The following is a 17,609-nucleotide window of genomic DNA, read 5'->3' as shown; positions in this document are numbered from 1 at the left end:
GCGGGTGTGCGACCCCAGGAGGCAGGCGCGCCTGGCGGGGGACACCCCCGGCCCAAAGGCCCCCGCGCAGCCCCTCGCAGCCCCCGCTGCCCCCGGCAGGGTCCCTCCTGCGGCTACAGCCGCCCTGGCTGCCTCCACCCAGCCCCTGGAGGAGCCCCCGGCTCCAGCCTCCACCCAGCTCCCGAAGGCCCCCCCAGCCACCACCTCTAGCCCTGCCGAGGGGTCCCCCGCTGCTGCCACCGCACCTGGAGACTCTCCTGTCACCCACCCTTCCGTGGAGACTGCAGCACCGGGCAAGGCGGCTTCAGAGAAGGCGCAGCCGGAGAGCAGGGCGGCCGCGCAGCCGGAGAGCAAGGCGGCCGCGCAGCCGGAGAGCAAGGCGGCCGCGCAGCCGGAGAGCAAGGCGGCCGCGCAGCCGGAGAGCAAGGCGGCCGCGCAGCCGGAGAGCAGGGCGGCCGCGCAGCCGGAGCCACCGAGCCCCAGGGCCGCGGCGGGGCCGAAAGCGGCGCGGGAGAGCAGCCTGCCCGGCAGGGCGCCCGGCCGGCCCTGGAGGCACCAGCCGCTCGTCAGCCTCGTGCCGCCCGGCGACAGCAGCCAGGAGCTCGTGCAGGCTTTCATCAGCGAGATTGGTGAGCAGCGGGGCGCCGGGCACCGCTCCTGGGCACGGAGCCTTAGAGCCTGGGCAGCTGTGGGGAGTGGGGAAGCTTTTAGCCAATGTTCCCAGCACATCCAGGGGTGAGAGTGGCAAAGCTGCCTGTGCCTTTGGCAGTCCCTGTGCAGCACCCTGCTGGGATTATGGGTTGAATGTCTGGGTTTTTTACACCCAGACTGGCTTCTCCTGGGGCTGCGGGGCTGCCAGACTGTCTTGTTGCTGCTGCTGGAGGTGCAGAGCTGGGCTCCTGCTGCGGGCTCCTCCTCAGGGCCCTCCCCGGCGCGCGGTGGCATGGGGCTCCCTTGTCTGTGCGTCCCTGGATGCCGGGAGGCATGGACCCGCCTCACTTGCCGTGTTCTTCTCCTCTCCCAGGYATCGAAGCCACTGACCTGTGCAGCCTGCTGGAGCAGTTTGAGAAGTCTGAAGGTGCGGATGCGGCGTGCCAGCCCCTGGGGTTCCCGCTGTCCCCTGCTGGCACCGCTGGCATGTCTGTGCTGCCTGCTGTGGCCATGCAGTGGCAGGGCAGCAGGGTGGCTTTGGGAGCTCTTACCYTGCCTGGGAGCCTTGGGCCTCTCTGGGATCTGCCTTCATCTCCTTCCTGCCTTGGGAAGTGGCTGCAGATCTCTGGGATGGCTGGGGTGGGTGGCAAAGAGCCTGACAAGAAAGGGGACACTCAAGAGCTGCCTCCAGGAGCTGCCTTGGGGCACTGTGGAGCATCCCCTGCAGGGCCTGGGYGAGGGGCTGTGCCTGTGTGCAGGGTGTCTTCCCCCTGCCCTGTGCTCAGGGCCTCCCGTCACCCTCGCACATGTGCTGTCCTTGCAGCTAAGAAAGAAGAGGCTCCCGTGCAGCTCCCTGAGGAGAGGCGGCTGGCGGCAAGCTCTGGGTGAGTGTGGAGCGCTCCATGTTTCTGCCATCGTGCTCCGGGTGTTTGTGCAGCTGGTGCCCTGGCCGGCAGCCCTGCAGAGGCTCTGGCAGGCTGAGCCCTGCGCTCGGCAGCGCGGCGGGATGGCTCTGGGTCCCGCAGTYGGCTCACGCAGCCCTGGGAGGGCCTGGGGTGAAGCTGCTCTGAGCTGCAGCTCCTTGCTGGGCTGGAGGCTGGAGCTGGCTGTGACGGGGCTGTGGTGGGGTGGGAAGGCAGCGATGGGCAGGTTGGGGATACCGAGCTGCAGCCTTGGAGCTGCTGTAGACCTGCTGCATTCCTGCTGCCTGGGGCAGCTTGGGCTCGTGCGGCATGTCCTGTGATGCCTCTATGCCATGGGCTCCTCAGCAGTGCCCCAGCTGGCACAGGGGGACCTGGCAAGCCTGTCCCTTTGCCTGTGGTGTATCAACAGGCCAGGCCTTTGGCTGCTGCTTACAATAAAGCTCCTTTCCTGTTCCCAGATCGGAGAGCCAGCAGGACAAGAAGCCCCCCGACAGCCTGCAGGCCTCCGAGCTGGCCAACGTGGCAGGTAACGCGCGGGAGCGTCACCACGTCGGGGTTCCCTGGAGGGCCCCCCAGGGCATGAGGGGAGCTGGGTTGGAAGCCCCAGCTGGGGGGTTGCAGCAAGTGGCTTCCCCGGCTCCACTCCTGAGATCCCCCCGCTCCACAGGTCTCACTCCACCAGCGACGCCCCCGCACCARCTCTGGAAGCCCTTGCCCGCCGTCTCGCTGCTGGCCAAGGCCAAGTCGCCCGGCTCCGCGCCCCAGGAGGGGCCCCAGAAGAGCACCAAGCTCCCCAAAGCCCAACAGCCGCCCCCGGGCAGGCCGCAGGAGAGGAGCACGGCGCCCGCCCCGGCCCCCAGCCACGTCTGCGCGGGCGACCACGACTACTGCATGCCGGGCCCGGCGCGCGGCGCCGGCGCGCAGCCCCCGGCCGAGAGCGGCTCCCGCTGGAACGTCAAGCACCACCGGGACATCACCATCAAACCCATCTCCTCCCTAACCCAACGGACGCTGGACCAGCCCGAGCCCGCCCCGCCAGCCCCCGCCGCCAAAGGGGCGCCCAGCCAGGAGCCCCTGGCCCCCCTGGATTATCGGACTAGCGTCCCCGGGCGGGCCGTGGCYGGGCGCAGCAGCCCGCCGCCCTCGGTGCTCCTGTCTCCGGCCGCGTCGCCGTGCCGGGATGCGGAGGTGCGGACTGCCAGCGCCCAGCCCGGCCGCGCCGCTGCCAAGAGGTCCCTGCGCTGCTACCGCGGAGGCCGGGACTCGCCCGGCCCCTCCACTGGCAGCTGGAGGGCCCACAGGAGCCGTGCCAGCCGCTCCTTCAGCTCCAGTTCRGATGGAGCTAGCGAGTCCTCGTCTTCGTCTTCATCCTCATCCTCCCGGTCCCGGTCAAGGTCGTTCTCCCCGCCGTCTAAGCGGTGGAGAAGGTAAGTGGTGGCGTGTCCATGCAGTCTTTGGGCGTTGCTGTCTTGCAGAGCTGTGTGGTCATCAGAGTGTTTTGGGAGGGTGCCCAGATGACACATTACAGCCCCTGCTTCGTGGCAGCAGCACTTGACACTTTTTCCAGTGATGTCTCTCATAAGCGAGGCCCAGCCCGCAGTGCAGACAGGGACACTCTGCCAGGACAGCCAGGTGTCCGGCAGAGGGCCAGGAAAGCTGTYCCCAAGCAGAGTCTTGAAGCCTTGAGGTTTTTTTTCTGTTCTCTGGGGTGCTACCATAGGTGTCAGTGCTTGTGCTCTGGGGCTGTGCAGCCCTAAGCGTAGGATTTGGAAGGAGCAGCAGTCGGGGCAGGAGGTGCTGGAGCGAAGCAGGGAGAAGCCCCGCTGGCCTGACCGGTGCCTGGGGCTTCCCAGTGCTCCCCGCAGAGGGGCTGGGGGGCAAGGCAGGGCAGAGCAGCCCCTCGGGGACAGGTTTCCTTCTGTATCCTTGTGTGTCTGGGTGATCCCGCGGGATGTCTTCYTGCGCAGCCTGTCCCTGTTGGCATGAAGGGCACTGGAGCTGGTGAGGGCTCCCTGGCCGCCTCCTGTGTTGTAGGTGGCAGTGCCATCCTGCTTGTCCTCAGCCTGCAGGACCACGGCCCTGTGCTCCCCTTCGGGAGCTCAGTGCAGCGGCTGGGCTTGCTGCTGCTCCCCATAACCCTGTGCCAGGAAGGCTGCGCTGCTTCCGATAGCCAGCAAGGCCACAGCGTGCGGCTTAGGAACATAGAAAGCACCAGGTCTCCTTCCCTGCTCCCTCCTGGGGCCTCCCATAACAGCTGCTTGCCCGAGACCTGTCTGCAAAGTGATCAGCACAGCCACGTAGCCATGTTCAGGCCTTTTGCCCAGGCCAAGCTGTGATGTCCCCTTGCTCGGGAGCCCTGGAACCATGCCCTGGGCTAAGCTGGTGCTGCCGTGTGGGGCTGTGTGCCATGGGGCTGTGGGACTCTGCACAACAGTCCCTGCCYCCCAGGCCATATCCCTGTGCCAGGCAGTTTTCCCAGGCTTGCTCCTTGCTCTTTGAAGGCTGTGCCAGCTGTGAGCCCAGGCCCTGTGGGCTGCGGTGTATTCAACCAAGTGGAGCAGTGTGTCGTGCTGCTGTTGCTGGCCCCAGCAAACTCAGTCTGATGTTTCCATAGCTCTGTCTGCCCTGGGGAGCCCGGTGGGCCCTGGCTGAGYAGGGAGCGTGGAGGTCTGTCTGCTTCCTGCAGCTTCATGTCCTCAGTGCCATGAGGGCTGGGTGCTGAGCTGAGTCCCTCCTTCCCCAGGTACCGCTCAAGATGCTCCCCCAGCTCTTCCTCGCGCTCCAGCTGTGGCTCCTGCGGCAGATCCCGGGACAGGTCCTCGTCCTCATCGTCATCATCCTCCTACTCATCCCGGTCCACATCCCGCAGCCAGTCCCGCTCCCCCTCTCCCCGCAGGAGGAGTAACAGGCGGAGAAGGTGAGTGGGGCYCTGGGCTGGGCCCCTCTGCATGGCTGGGAGCTCACTTTGAACCTTCTCTGGTCTCCTCCCCAGCTGGGGTGGACCCGCTTCGTGTGTCTCCCTGGGTGCCAGCCCTGTCAGGCCCTGGCACAGTTYGGGTGCCAGTCTGGGCCCAAACTGCTCATCCACAGAGTCAGAGATGGGGTTCCAGATGGGGTGTGACCCTGCACCTCATGTGTCTGCTTTCCACCCTGCCAGATACAGCTACGACGCACAGGACCATTACCAAAGGCAGAGGATCCTCCAGAAGGAACGTGCAATAGTGAGTGGAGTGCAGGACGTGKGGCTGGGAAGTGGGGCTCCCTGGGCTCCCCATCGCTGCAGAGGGCTGTGGGGGCGACYGTGGGGATCCAGCGTTACTGGGAGGCCTGGAGTGATGGGTGACGRTGGGGCAGAGGGTGCTGCCTGGAGGAGGATCTGTCCAGGGAGGACTTGCAGGCAGCTGGTCCTTGGGCCTGGTGAGAGGGGGTCCCCCTGGCTCACGGCACCCCCATCCCTGCCGCAGGAGGAGCGGCGAGTTGTCTTCATTGGCAAGATCCCCAGCAGGATGACACGGTCGGAGCTGCGGCACCGCTTCTCCGTGTTCGGGGACATCGAGGAGTGCACCCTGCACTTCCGCTCCGAGGGGTGAGAGCTGGGGCCGTGGCGYGGCCCTTTCCCGCAGATGGCTCCTCTGGCCCTTTCCCAAGCCTCAGCGGTGCACGCCAAGAGGCGGCAAAGCTGCTGTGTGATTGCTCATCTCCCTGCTTGCCTGCTTCCAGGGACAACTACGGCTTTGTCACCTACCGCTACGCCGAGGAGGCCTTTGCCGCCATCGAGAGCGGGCACAAGCTGCGGCGCCCGGACGAGCAGCCGTTCGACCTGTGCTTCGGCGGCCGCCGCCAGTTCTGCAGGAGGAACTACGCCGACCTGGGTGAGCCGCAGCGGGCGCCGCTCCGCGTGCCCGGCTCCCTCCTGCAGCCCTTGGCTCCTGATCGGATGCGCAGGGCAAGGGATTGAGAGCATCTGAGCTGTGGCCATCCAGGCCCTCTGTGTCCACTTGCTATTACCGTGCCGCCTCCTGGGAGAGGAGCCAGTGCAGCCAGTGGATCAAGGATGGTTATCCCCTCTGTGTGGCACCAGGGAGGCTGCTCTGGGTGCTGCATCCACTTTGGGACCTGCAAGGAAAAAGGAGAAGCCTTAGGGAGTGCAGGGGGCTGCTGGGATGGGCAGATCTGCAAGGATGGGTGAGATTTGGCCTGGGAATGAGAGGCAAAGGGGATCAGTGCTGGCCGCTGCCATATGGGAGGTCCTTGGGGCAGGCTTTGCTGGGCTAGGCCACATCCAGTGCTGAGGTTAGTCCTGTGTGGAAGGGAGGTTGGATGGATCTCAAAAGTCCCATCTCTCCAGTCATTTGTGACAGTGGCCAGGGCAGCTCTCACCCAGCAGCTTGGCATGTGACTGTCCGAGGTGTGTGATGGTCTCCCCGTGCTCAAAGCAGCCTCTTCTCGTGTCTTGCAGACTCGAATCGGGAGGATTTCGACCCGGCTCCCGTGAAAAGTAAGTTTGACTCCCTGGACTTCGACACGCTGCTGCGGCAGGCACAGCGCAGCCTCCGGAGGTAGCGGAAGGCATGGCGGAGCGCCCGCCCCCGCTTTTATATGGAAATACAAAAGACAAAAAAAGAAGTATGAAGAGATGGGTTTTTAAGAAAAAGAAAAAGGAAAAAAAGAAATTTGTTTTATAACCAATATTTAAAGATGGGTCACTTCCCTTTGAYTGGAAGCGCCCAGGCAAGCAGCAGCCCCAGGCTGGCTGCAGCCCTGTAATAAATGTGGATGCCCAAACGCCAGCACTGCCTCGTCTCCCTCCTTCGTGTCCCCTCTCCCTGGTGCAGACTTGGGGCCTGAGAGCCTCTTTCCTCGGCTGTGGCCCCGGACAGGGTTGGGGTGGTGGGAGCAGAGGCTGCCTGGGTGCACTGCGGTCCTTGGGGTTGAGTTTTGTGGGGAAGAAGGGCAGGACTAGGGGTCTGACAGTCTCCTGGATCACGGGTCTTCTGCCGTGTTTAGGGGCCACGTGCAGCTCCCACGCTGGCCACAGCGCGGCAGTGCAAGATGTGCATCCGCAGCTGCTTCCCAGCACAGGGATGGGGTCCCGAGCCCTTGGTTGTTTCYGGAGCTTGGGGAGGGGGGTTGTTGAGCCTTGCTGCCACTGGTGATCCTACTGGTGTGGTGCTCGAGCCCCTGAGGCTGTTGGGGAGTGTGGGAGCGAGCAGCCCTTGCGGAGCAGAGGTTGAGGTGCTGGCCGGAGCCCATGTGGGACRTAGCTGCAGAGCCTGCCTGCTCCCYCAYGGGCAGCTGCCCCACTCGCGTCCACGTGGCGAGTGCTGCAAGCCCAGGGAAGCCCGTGGTGCCCCGTGCTGGGGCGAGCTCCCCTCACCCTGTCCCGCCTGGCACTGGCCTTTGCCCCAGGGGGTGTCCTGCAAGGCGCTGGCTTCACTGGCCTGCGGAGCTGCGGAGCCCCCGGCTGCCTCCCCGTGGGACACGTCACCCGGCTGCACTGGCCCCTGTGAGAGCTTCTTGGCAGCCTTTCCTGCAGCGAGGRCAGCCAGAGGTGAGCGTGGGCTGGYGCAGCCCCTCCTGCAGGACRTCCCGACTTGAGCAGGGMCCCCGGCGCTGTGCTACCGTACGGACCTGAACCGTGTCCTCAGCTGCCCCGCGGGCGCAGAGTCACCCCGGGCACACGTGTTGCTGGCACCGCCGTGCCCACAGCTGTGTCCTTGTGCTCCTGGGCCCCGGCTGCACGCAGAGCGCTTGCCTCGCTCCCGTGGGTGAGGAGAGGCCAGCAGTGTGAAAGCATTTGTGTTGCCAGAGGAATTAACACCCTGCTGTTGTGCCCTATAAATCTTTCAAGTGTTAGAGGCTGGCTCTATCCGCCTGTGTTACAGTTTAATGGTTTCCGTTGGCAATAACCTGGCCCTGTGTTCTGAGGTTATTGATTTAAAGTCTGTTGGGGAGGGTGTGAGAGCTGTAGAAAGGAGCTTTCCTGTTGCCCAGCTGGTGGCCGAGGCTGGGCTGCAAGGAGGCAGCAGGAGCCGGGCAGCTCGCTCCGAACGTGTGGGTGCTGGTGGGCTGTCTGGAGAGGGCCCTGGGCCAGCTGGAGCAGCCTGTGGACAGCCCAGTCTGAGACTGGGCCTGGGACCTTGGAGCAAGTCAGGTCTTGACCGTCTGCACTGACAGGTGAGTCCTGCTGGAGGCCACGTCACTGGCCCATGATGCTTCCCCCTGCTCTCAGGTGYTCTTTGGAGGAGGTTGGGGTGCAAATCCCAAGTTGTTGAAGCGGTCTGTGCCCCTGGCATCCTGAGTTGATCCTTTGCCCTGGCTGAGCCTGATTGAGATGTTTACTGCCCACCCTGCAAGGCAGGGCAGAGCTGGGCTATGCAGGCACCTCAGCTCCTGAGGGGCATCTCCTGGTGCTTCTGCTTCTCCCAGGACACAAACTCCATGTGTGTAGGGCAGCCTCCCCATCACCGCGTCCTTCAGCCTCCACTGCCGCCAGCAGCAGCTCTGCCCCGGGCTGCCTGGCCTGGGACCACACAGGCCGCTTGCTGCAAGGCCACAGCTGGGCTTTCTGCCCCGTTTCTCTCTTTGCGTGCATGTCTGTGAGCCTGGGTTCATCCCTGCACTCCCTTTGCAGAGCACGTGGCTGCCGTGTTCCCGTTGGGATAGTCCTCCCCATCAAGCCCTGGCGCAGGCGCCTGTAGCTGTGGGTTAAGGTGCAATGAATGTTTGCACCTACTCCCCTCCGCCTGCAGTGCAGGAGCCCAAACGCTTCCCCCTTCCTCCTAGCACACGTATGTGAAAAAGCAAACCTGCGGCTGTGCCAYGTCACAGGGAGCAGGCAGGCGAGATTAAGGGACGCGCAGGGCTCTGCAGCCCTGTGAGCGAAGAGRGCATGTTAAACTGATGCACGATCTAGAAAATAGATGTGAACTTGGAGAAGTGCAAGTTCCCCCTCCCAAATAATAATAATAATAAAAAGGGAAGGGCAGTTTTTTGGCAGTTTTTTTCTGCCAGTCCAGGAAAGTTCCCTCCTGACCCTAATCTGGCACCAGTTCTAAGCCTGGTGTTTGAGCTGGCCTCGGGGGTGTARCGTTGGGAGCACCAGCACATGAGTCCCAGGACTCATCTTTGGTGTTTTGGATGAAGGAAAACTCCATTAGCTTTAACAGCCAAATTAAGGGGGAAATGGGCATTTCTTCATTTTCATAGTGCCCTTCAGAAACCTCAAAGGCTGSTGTTGAAGTGTCTCCCCAAACCCACCTTAGCTCTGCTCTGTGGCCCGGGCTTGTATCCAGACTGTCCTGCCCATCTGCAGATGCTTTTCTGTAAAACTGGAAGGAGTTTTATTGAATCCTCTCTTAAAATGACCTTGGTTTTTCTCCTCTACCAGTCTGCTTAGAAGGCTGGTCTAGAGTTTTATTCCTGGAAGGAATGGAAATCTCTAATGTCTCATCTAAGCTTATTTGTGACCTTGTGCCACTATCCCATGACTTGTAGCTTTTTCTTAGGAATTTCTTATTTAATATTTCCTTAGTTTCAGGCATTCTTCACGAGAACACTTGTCCTCCCTCAGCCTCTGGCCAGGACAAGCAACCCGAGCTCCTTTCAAAGGTCTCCATCAGGTAGTGGTTCCTGCGGTGGCAGCTCATCCTTCCTGGCTGCCGCGTGGCAACGTTATTCTGCAAGAAATCTCACRCAGCCTCGCGCAACGGCAGCAGCGCTTCTGTCACTGCTAAAAATAACTTGTCTGAGGCATCCTACAACCATGCCATTCTCTGCTCACAGAAGCATYGCTGCTGTTTCACATTCATCCCCTGGTGCGGCCAGGCCTTTTTATTCCTCAGTGCATCTGTTTCATTGGTTGATAGCAAGTGTCCTTGGTCTCCAAGTATCCGAATCTGCCTTTTTTTTTATTCCCCCATTAAATTCTCTGTTTCTGTCCCCTGCTTGGTGGGATCCTCTCCTGCGTGCTCTACGATGAACGCCTTCTCCTCCATGCTCACGATCCCTCCCAAGCCTGTGCTACCTGCTCATTTTGGGAACTCGTGCTTGGTTTTTCTGGGATCACTAGTGGATTTGCTCACCTGCACCCCCAGGACAGGGAGTTTGCAGCCCTCCTGCAGCCTGCTCACCTTTATTCTCAACACAGCTTGTCCTAGTCTCTCCTTTCAGTGATCTCCTTTCAGTGTTCTCCTTCCTGACCTTGGGATTTATTTTCAACTCTGGCAGCAGTTCCTTCAGGGAAGTGTTGCATTGTCCTTAATTTGGAATCCAATTCCTTAACCAAAAAAAAAAAACAAAAGAAAAAATATTTTTATAAATAGAGATTAGGTGTTCAGGCAAAGCTTATCTGACACTAGAGACTTTCTCACTTCTCAGCTCACTCCAACTCTTTACCTAGAAGTTGTTTGTGTAGAGTCAAAGCGAAACTCCTTGTTCTTGGTGTGATCATTTCGGTACGTTTACTTGCTGTGTAGAGAAAACCCCAGCACGTTTGCTGCTCTGCTGTGATCGCGTCCTTTCAATTACAAATGGATGAAGAGTCCAAGCTAACAGACTTGCAGTTTGTACCCCAAACCCTCTGCCCTGAGCTCAGTTCTGCTCCCACCTCAGACGCTATCTCTATCACCTCTTCCTTTCACTAGGCAGCTCCTTGCTCCTCGTGTTCTCCCAATGGTGCCTGTCATGGTTAAGCACTGATGTTTGCTCACCGCTGGCCTTTCTCCTTGCCCCTGCTTATTGCAGGTGCTACGTGGCTCCAGCTGCATGTCTGCTCCTGCACGTGGGCCTGCAGCCTCGCAGGGCAACCTCGCCCCTTGCTGAAAGCACATCCAAAACACCGGGCTTTGCYGGCTCACCAGCGGTTTGGTAAGGAAGTCTAGCTTCTCTCTGCTCCAAGGATATCTGAGCCCTGTTATTTTGGTGCTYTTGGGTGCCTGGCGCTTGCTGGGAAGTTAAGGTCTCAAATGCACTTCTTGTGGKTTTTTTTGTCTTTCAGCCCTAGAGGCAACACAATGGTTTATACCCAAGTTTGCAGGTGCTGTGTGTGTAGCCAGCCCTGAGAATACTCACGCGGGGCCTGCCGCCCTCTCGCACCTAYATGGGACAAACCTCATCCCTGCCATCTCCTTTCATGTCCTTACTGGGTTTGCTACCCGTGCTTCCCATTCCCGTCCATCTCCATGCCTCACCCCAGGCATTGCACTCTGCCTCCTGCTATGTGCTGTGGTTCACCCTCCTCTTGCTCATTTAGCTGCGGCCCGGGTGGGCGATCAGACCCCCAGCAGCAGCCTGGTTTGGGGACAAGCACACCTAAGCCGTGCCTGCAGAGGAAATCCTTGGAGAACTTGTCCYGGGAATGAGGGAGGGAGATAAGAACATGGTGTCTGTCATTTCACTCGAGAGCCTTGGGAGATAAGGAGTGCTTGGACAAATGGACTTAACACCTCCTGCYGTAATCCAAGGGAAACCTGCAATCCCTGTGAAAACACTAAGCAAGGAAAACGGAGTGGGGCTGGGCGACTTGGCTACCTTGCAAGGTCGGGAAATGGTGTCCTGTCAGTGTGGTGCACCAGTTCCCCTCCCAGGTGAACCAGCGAGTGCTGCTAGCTGCATCTCTAAATCGCTTATTTTTAGAGGCAGGAAGTATGTGGAGCGGCAGCAGCAAATAGGCTTGTGCTGTTACCTAGAGACAGCCGGAGCTCGGCCTTAAATAAAGCAGCTCTCCTTCAAGGACCGGGAGGCAAAGGGATTCCCAAATATCTTCTGTGTGCTAGAACAGGGCTACACTGGGTTAAAAAACCAAAWCAAACAAAATTCAACAGCACTAGTCATGAGAACAGCACTCAAAGGGCCTGATCAGACCATCTAGCAGGATGGCTGTGGTCCATCAAAGGTCTAGTGAAGTGCCCACAGGATGCTCTAAGGTTAAGCATTGCGCTTAACCTATAGGCAAAGTAGACAACTAGGGGAAATAAAAATGCCACCAAATGTGTGAGCCCCAAGTAAAGCCCATGGCACAATGCATGAGGAACCAGTCAAACCTGTATTTGGGGAATAGTTGACGGTTTGAAGTTAGTCAACAACTCGATGCCACTCAGGTCTGTTTTCACTAGTGGATRATGCTATGATTGCTGTTCCATCACCTGAACCAAGAGACACGCAGGGTGGAGCTGGTTGTGATTTTGGCCATCACTGGAGGAGAATCAGTAAGCAGGGGACTCGGCTGCTGGCGCAGGCCAGTGCGGAGAGGGCGATGATGCTCTCCATGGCAGCGGGCGCAACGGAGAGGTCTCAGAATCACAGAATGGTTGGGGTTGGAAGGGACCTCTGGAGATCACCTAGTCCAACCCCCCTGCTCCAGCAGGGACACCCAGAGCACGTGGCTCAGGGTGGCATCCCGGGCTGTCACCCTCACAGTGAAGTTCTTTTTGCATGGAGATGGAACTTCCTGTGTCTCAACTTGTACCCATTACCCCTTGTTCTGTCAGTGGCCACTGCCAAGAAGAGTTTGACCCCCATCCTCCCTACATTCTCCCCTCAGGTACTTATGTATAGCGCTCAGATCTCCTCTYAGTCTTCTCTAGGCCAAACGGGCCCAGCTCACTCAGTCTTTCCTCACAAGATAGATGCTGCAGTCCCTGAATCAGCTTGTCGCTCTGTGCTGGACCCTCTCTAGAAGCTCCACATCCCTCTAATCCTGGGGAGCCCAGATAATCTTTGTTTTTAGCAAGTTGCTGTTAAAAACCTATTTTGCCTGGTCAAATCTTGTGTGTTATTTGTGTTTTTTTCAACTTGTGAGAAGATGAGGGTTTCTATTTTTCTTCYTTGGACATAACTTACACTTTTCAAAGGATGCCTTCTGATTTCCAAATGCCCTTTTTACTCAGCTGTTTAACTCYTCCATATTTGGAGATGTTTTTTACATCCTATTTTGATTGACAGCATTTTTAAAGCTTTAAATATAAGGTCTTTGAACAGTCTCAGTGTTGGTTGCAAGCATTTCGTCCTTTTGTCAGCCACTTTTAAATTCTTCTTAATTACCGTCCTGRATTTTATTCCCTTTTGAAGGGGAATATCTCCACTTTGAATTTACATTACACTGCAGYGTGTGTTTTGCTGCTTTTTCCTCTCCTGCAGTAACATGGAATATGAGCACACTGTGTTCATTACGACAGTGACCGTTCGCTATCACATTTCAATCCCCCTCCTATGCACTACTCGTGGTGAAATCAAGAGTTCATCCTCCACTTGGCGTCTCTGAGTGGCCATTCTAAGAAATGTTCATTTATCATGGCTAAAAATACAGTTTTTGCATCATTCTTGACATGGCATTTACCTAGTCTACATGGAGGTAATTAATATCTTCCATTATCATTACGTTTTCTCCCCTGACAACCTCTCAAAGTCCTCTTGCTGTTTTTCATTCCACTGACTTCATCAGGTGGTAAGTAGTATATTGCTTAGTATTACTCAGATATATTTCAATGCATAAGGATTTGCTGATAGTTCAAACAAAATCCATGAGGTCCTCATTTTCTGCAGCCTGGACAAATACTGTGCTTGGAGCCTGAATCATTTTCTGTGGCTTCCCATCCTGAGCTGCTGCTCTGGCAGTCATCTCCGCACTGAAATGAGACAAGATCTTACACCGACTTGGGTTTTTCTGTTGCTSCTTTTCTTAAAATAAAATTCACATGTTCAATGTCTGCTCTGGGCTTGGCTCCATGAAAATGTCTTCATCTGCCAGCTCCTTTTTGTAGTTTGCTAAATGTACATTTGTAACTGAAAAAAAAAAAGCCTCAGCTTAGAGAGGGGGAAAGGTATTTTCCAGTTGCTGCCCCCTGCCCATCTCTGGTGACAGCAAGGAGTGTTTTATGGTTGTTATCAGTCAAGATCGGCCTTCTGCACACAAAGGCGTTCAACTTTTTGTGCCCGCATTACAATTCTTGTCAAGTTGATGGCTCTGGTAATAGGCTTTACTAGGCTCYGAGTGCCCAGCTTTCCTGATCTGCCTTCAGCAACTGGTGCTGTGTTTGCCACCTTTCATATTGTGGTTACCGAGGCCAGCTTCGCAGTAAGCTGTGCACCACAACAAACAATTCACTCATCTCAAATACGAATTGCTTTAAAGTTCCTGGGCAAATGCCATTGTGAGCATTTATTTGACCCCAAGCCTCCAGCACCTCCCTCAGCTCCTTCACAGGGACTGTGGGCACCTGGAAAATGGCTAATGTTAAGGGTAGTTTTGAATGCAGCTAGAAGCAGGAGCTATCTGTGTCTGAAGATGAGCTCGAGCGGTGCCTTCGCTGCTGGAGCAGTTCATGTTTGGGGGCTCTTTCAGGCGCAATTGTAACTTCTCAAGCTCTTTGCTTGCTGCATCTTTGAGCTTCGTTTTCAAGCAGTGGATGTAGAAAGCTGGGTGCAACTGCCCCTGTTCCCCCGTCCTCAGGCTGAGTTAATTCCTTCTCATCTATTTCCGACACGGAGGATTCCCCGTTTTGGCCCAGCTCCCTGAAGCTGGGCAATCTCATGCTGTCCACTGATCACCCGCTTGCGGCTTGGCAGCTCCACCGAGGTTTCCACCATCGCAGATTTGATTGAATCAGCCCAAAGTTGACGAAGCTCCGCAAATTTTCTGCCTAAAAAAGTGCAGAGGAAAGGCAGCAGATGCAGTACCCTGACACTCTCCTCTTGAAAACATTGCCTAGAAAACATTGCACTGGGGGAGACACGTTGTATGTGCGAGGGACAGTGGCACTGGCGCCAAACACAAAACTACTGAGTCTGTTCCCCTTGCATCACCTCGCGTGCTGGATGCAGCCTCAGTAACAGCCTACGGGAAAGGCACCCTATGATCCCTGCTCTGTTTTSCTAGGGACACCAGCAGCCTTCCATGCACACATTAGAGGGAGGAAAACATTCACTGCCGTATTCCTCAGCAGCTCTTGTAATGAATTTTTTTTTGTACATGTTTATTTGTCTTTTGAGGACATATGTGCGTAAATGAAGGGCTTTATTCTTTTCTTCCTACAATACCCCCATTCCTGTTTTTTTGTTGTTGTTGTTTTATTCTGAAAGATGTTTGAGACTTTTGAGTCTCAAACTCATGTTTAGCTTCKGTTTAAAGACAAAAGAACCATCTCAAGAAGAATTCGCTGCAGATAGTTCGGCTCTTCCATCTTTATTCTGCTAAATGTTTCCTTAACGCTTGGAAGCAGTTATAAATTGACCTGGTGTTCATCCTGCTGTATGTTCCCTTTCTATTACAGCAAGGATATTTTCTAGTCTATTTGTCTAAGCCTCCAGTTTTTCTATTTCTTTAAGAGGGTTAAAGCTTATTTTTTTTTGTCCTTGCAAATTTGTTGCTTTCTATTCACACAAATACTACAATTACTGACAACATATTGTCTTGTGCACTAAACTCTGTCCTAAATTTAACGGCTATGTCTTTTGTTTTCATTCTGGGAGTCTGCCTATCTCTAGCAGAGCTGCTATTGCTCTTCGCAGTAAAACTCTGGGGTGGGGACATCTCAGCTGCTCTTTATCCATTCCGTGGGGATTCTGTGTTTGCAGATTACTGCACAACAGTGTCATTCACCTTTTATTCCCTTCCCGCTACCTGGGATCGCTCTGCACAACACTTSGCTGCCTTTCTTGTGCTCCTCTCATCTCCTGGAGGATGTTCAGGCACACCAGAGTGTCAAAACCCTGGCCCTGATTGAATTCGGGGAGTGCATATCGACCACTGAGTGCCTTGCCACAGGTTAATTTTGGATGTCTTCCCATAGACTTGGATGTTTTCCCATGGACGTGGGTAGATTTTCYTTTTTTTGGCCTGTGATCATCTTCAGACACTCCTATAACTCTATTTTCCTCTTTTAATTAGACATAAAAATCCATCTTGTCACGTTTTATGTCTGTGCGGGTTGCAATACACACGTTTCTGTGAGATCCTCCCCTGGAAWGGGCGTAGGACAAACAGTCTTGGCTTGCCTTTCTTTACCTTTGTAATCCAAAGTTTGCTGCAGGGAACAACCCYGTCCTGGGGAGAAGACTAGGAAGATAATATCTCTCTCTCATTACAATAAATCATTTAACAAAGCCAATATATTGGAATTAAGGCAAGTTCCTCACAATAAAGCATGTTTCTCCTCCGCCTGTGAGGTCTCGTTTGCAGCTTCACCTGACACAGCGTGGTCTGCGTGCGGTTCTGCGTGGCGGGGCTCCCGGAGGATCGGGGTGCTGCTTGTAATGTGGATTTAGAAGCAGTTTCAGCGCGGCATAGTAAATAATACACTTTGCTGATGACTGAGTGGGGGYTACAAAATGTATTTGCACCTTTCTGCTCATCTGTCATGTCCCTCCATGCGATGCCTTCCTGGGACAGTGGTACCTGTGTTTCCCTGGGCAGKTTTCTCCCTCACTTTTCCTTGCTCCCCAGAGCGACTCCCCACTGCACAACCTGGGTCACCAGCACAAGAGGAGCAATCCTAGCGAGGAGTCCCAGCCTCCTCGTCTAGAGATCCAGACCCCTGCCCATGAGGGATTTACAGTCCACTCCTTTCTCCCCTTTCTCCCACTTTCTCCCACCCSTTTCTCCCACTCCCCTCAGTGTGTCTGGACTGCGGGATCAGACAGGCAAGTGCTTCCCAGGGAGGTTAAACCCTGTTTCCATTGAATCCCAGACTGAACTGCTGTTCAGTGGGGCTATTTTTTTTCCCCGGGCATCTACAGGGCCATGGCAATACTGGGTGCTGCACGAGGCCCTGCAAGAAGGCAGGTTTCCGCTCTAATGCCTTTCAGGGCACTTTCCTTTGCTGTGGCAGAACGGATGTTGGAGAGACTTGTTGTAGAATCTGCCTCRAAACTCCTACCTCTGCCATGCCAGGCCCCGCTTGGTGCTAAGTGAAATTGTCTGCAGCTCATTAACATCAAAGCATTTCCCCCACTGGTCTGGGCAGCTCGGTAGTAACCAGCAGATGAACCAGGGAACAGCTAGGCTCTCTCCTAAGCTTAGCCTGCAAATAATTAACATCAAAGGGGAGCCCCCACGAAACAGGGGGAAAGCAGCGCTCCCGCTGCAGCGCGTCTCCTGCCCGACGGGGAGGAGGGGGAGGCCAAAGGYGCAGCCGGTGTGCGGAGCCAGCTGCAGGAGCGGGCAGGGGACCGGCTGCTCCGGCCAAGGAGCGGGCACATTYGGTGCATGGTCCACGCACGGTGGAGTCTCTGGTGTATCAGACCCAGTCCGGCCTAATTCTGTGATCTGGGAATTGTGCCCAATTCAGTCTAATTCTGTGATCCGGGAACTGTGCTCCGGTATGTCCGTGAGGACGTGCTCAGTCTGCTGTTGCTCCGTCCTGCTGTGGCTTCCGAGGCCAATTGCACTGTCCTTTGCACCCTCCTTGTCCATGCTCCCAAACACAAAAGTCCTGGCWGGTGATGCCAGACATTGCTGTTGCTTTTCCAAGTTGGCTTTGGCTGTTTGTCCTTCTCCGCAAGAGGCCTTTGGGATTAGACTTTTATTTTRGATTAGAGGACCCACTTGCCTCTAGTTCTCACTCGCTTCCTCTTGCCTTTTATCCTGGCTCCTGGTTCCTCACCTCCGTCCTCTCTGCCTCGGCAGGGGCTGAGAAATCCAAGATGTTGGTACCCACCACACTAACAGCTTGTGATGACTCCTGGGGACAGTGGGGTTGGGAAAAAGAATGACACCTCTGACTCGCTGTGTATTTTAATCAGAGCTCATCCACGCCCCAGGCCAAGCTTGTCCAGGCCAAGCAACCACCTGTAACTGGGGCCCATTTCACCAGGTGTGAAGGATCTAACTGCCGTTTAAACACCACCGCTGTGGGCACAGACGGTATTTTCCAATACACCCCAGCACGGGCGGGGAGGTTCTCCCGCCTCTCCACAGAAACGCCGTCTGCTCCAGCGCAGGGGACGACGGACTCCACGTGCCGCAGCGGGGCCGCGCGCCCCTCCCCTCGCGGCCGTTACGGCCGTTGGCGACGCGCGCGGCGCGGAGGGCGGGGC

The 17,609-nt window shown here is 56.5% G+C and overlaps 1 protein-coding gene across 1 annotated transcript in view; it reads left to right on the top strand.

Annotated features, from left to right (window-relative positions):
• PPRC1 (peroxisome proliferator-activated receptor gamma, coactivator-related 1) overlaps positions 1 to 6,209 on the top strand; it is an 11,990-nt gene extending 5,781 nt beyond the window's left edge. The window contains 10 exon segments of the mRNA XM_026050671.1: positions 143 to 629; positions 1,025 to 1,078; positions 1,475 to 1,535; positions 2,033 to 2,100; positions 2,242 to 3,001; positions 4,342 to 4,491; positions 4,732 to 4,795; positions 5,039 to 5,160; positions 5,295 to 5,446; positions 6,034 to 6,209. Coding sequence (XP_025906456.1) covers positions 143 to 629; positions 1,025 to 1,078; positions 1,475 to 1,535; positions 2,033 to 2,100; positions 2,242 to 3,001; positions 4,342 to 4,491; positions 4,732 to 4,795; positions 5,039 to 5,160; positions 5,295 to 5,446; positions 6,034 to 6,137 — 2,022 coding nt within the window. The 3' untranslated portion in view covers positions 6,138 to 6,209.
• The last annotated feature ends 11,400 nt before the right edge of the window (positions 6,210 to 17,609 follow it).

This window comes from Nothoprocta perdicaria, unplaced genomic scaffold (assembly GCF_003342845.1).
Source record: "Nothoprocta perdicaria isolate Ctin4 unplaced genomic scaffold, notPer1 scaffold_7, whole genome shotgun sequence".
Classification (NCBI taxonomy): domain Eukaryota; kingdom Metazoa; phylum Chordata; class Aves; order Tinamiformes; family Tinamidae; genus Nothoprocta; species Nothoprocta perdicaria.
The sequence above is the reverse complement of the archived record's forward strand: the minus strand, read 5'-3'. Positions and strand labels throughout refer to the sequence as shown.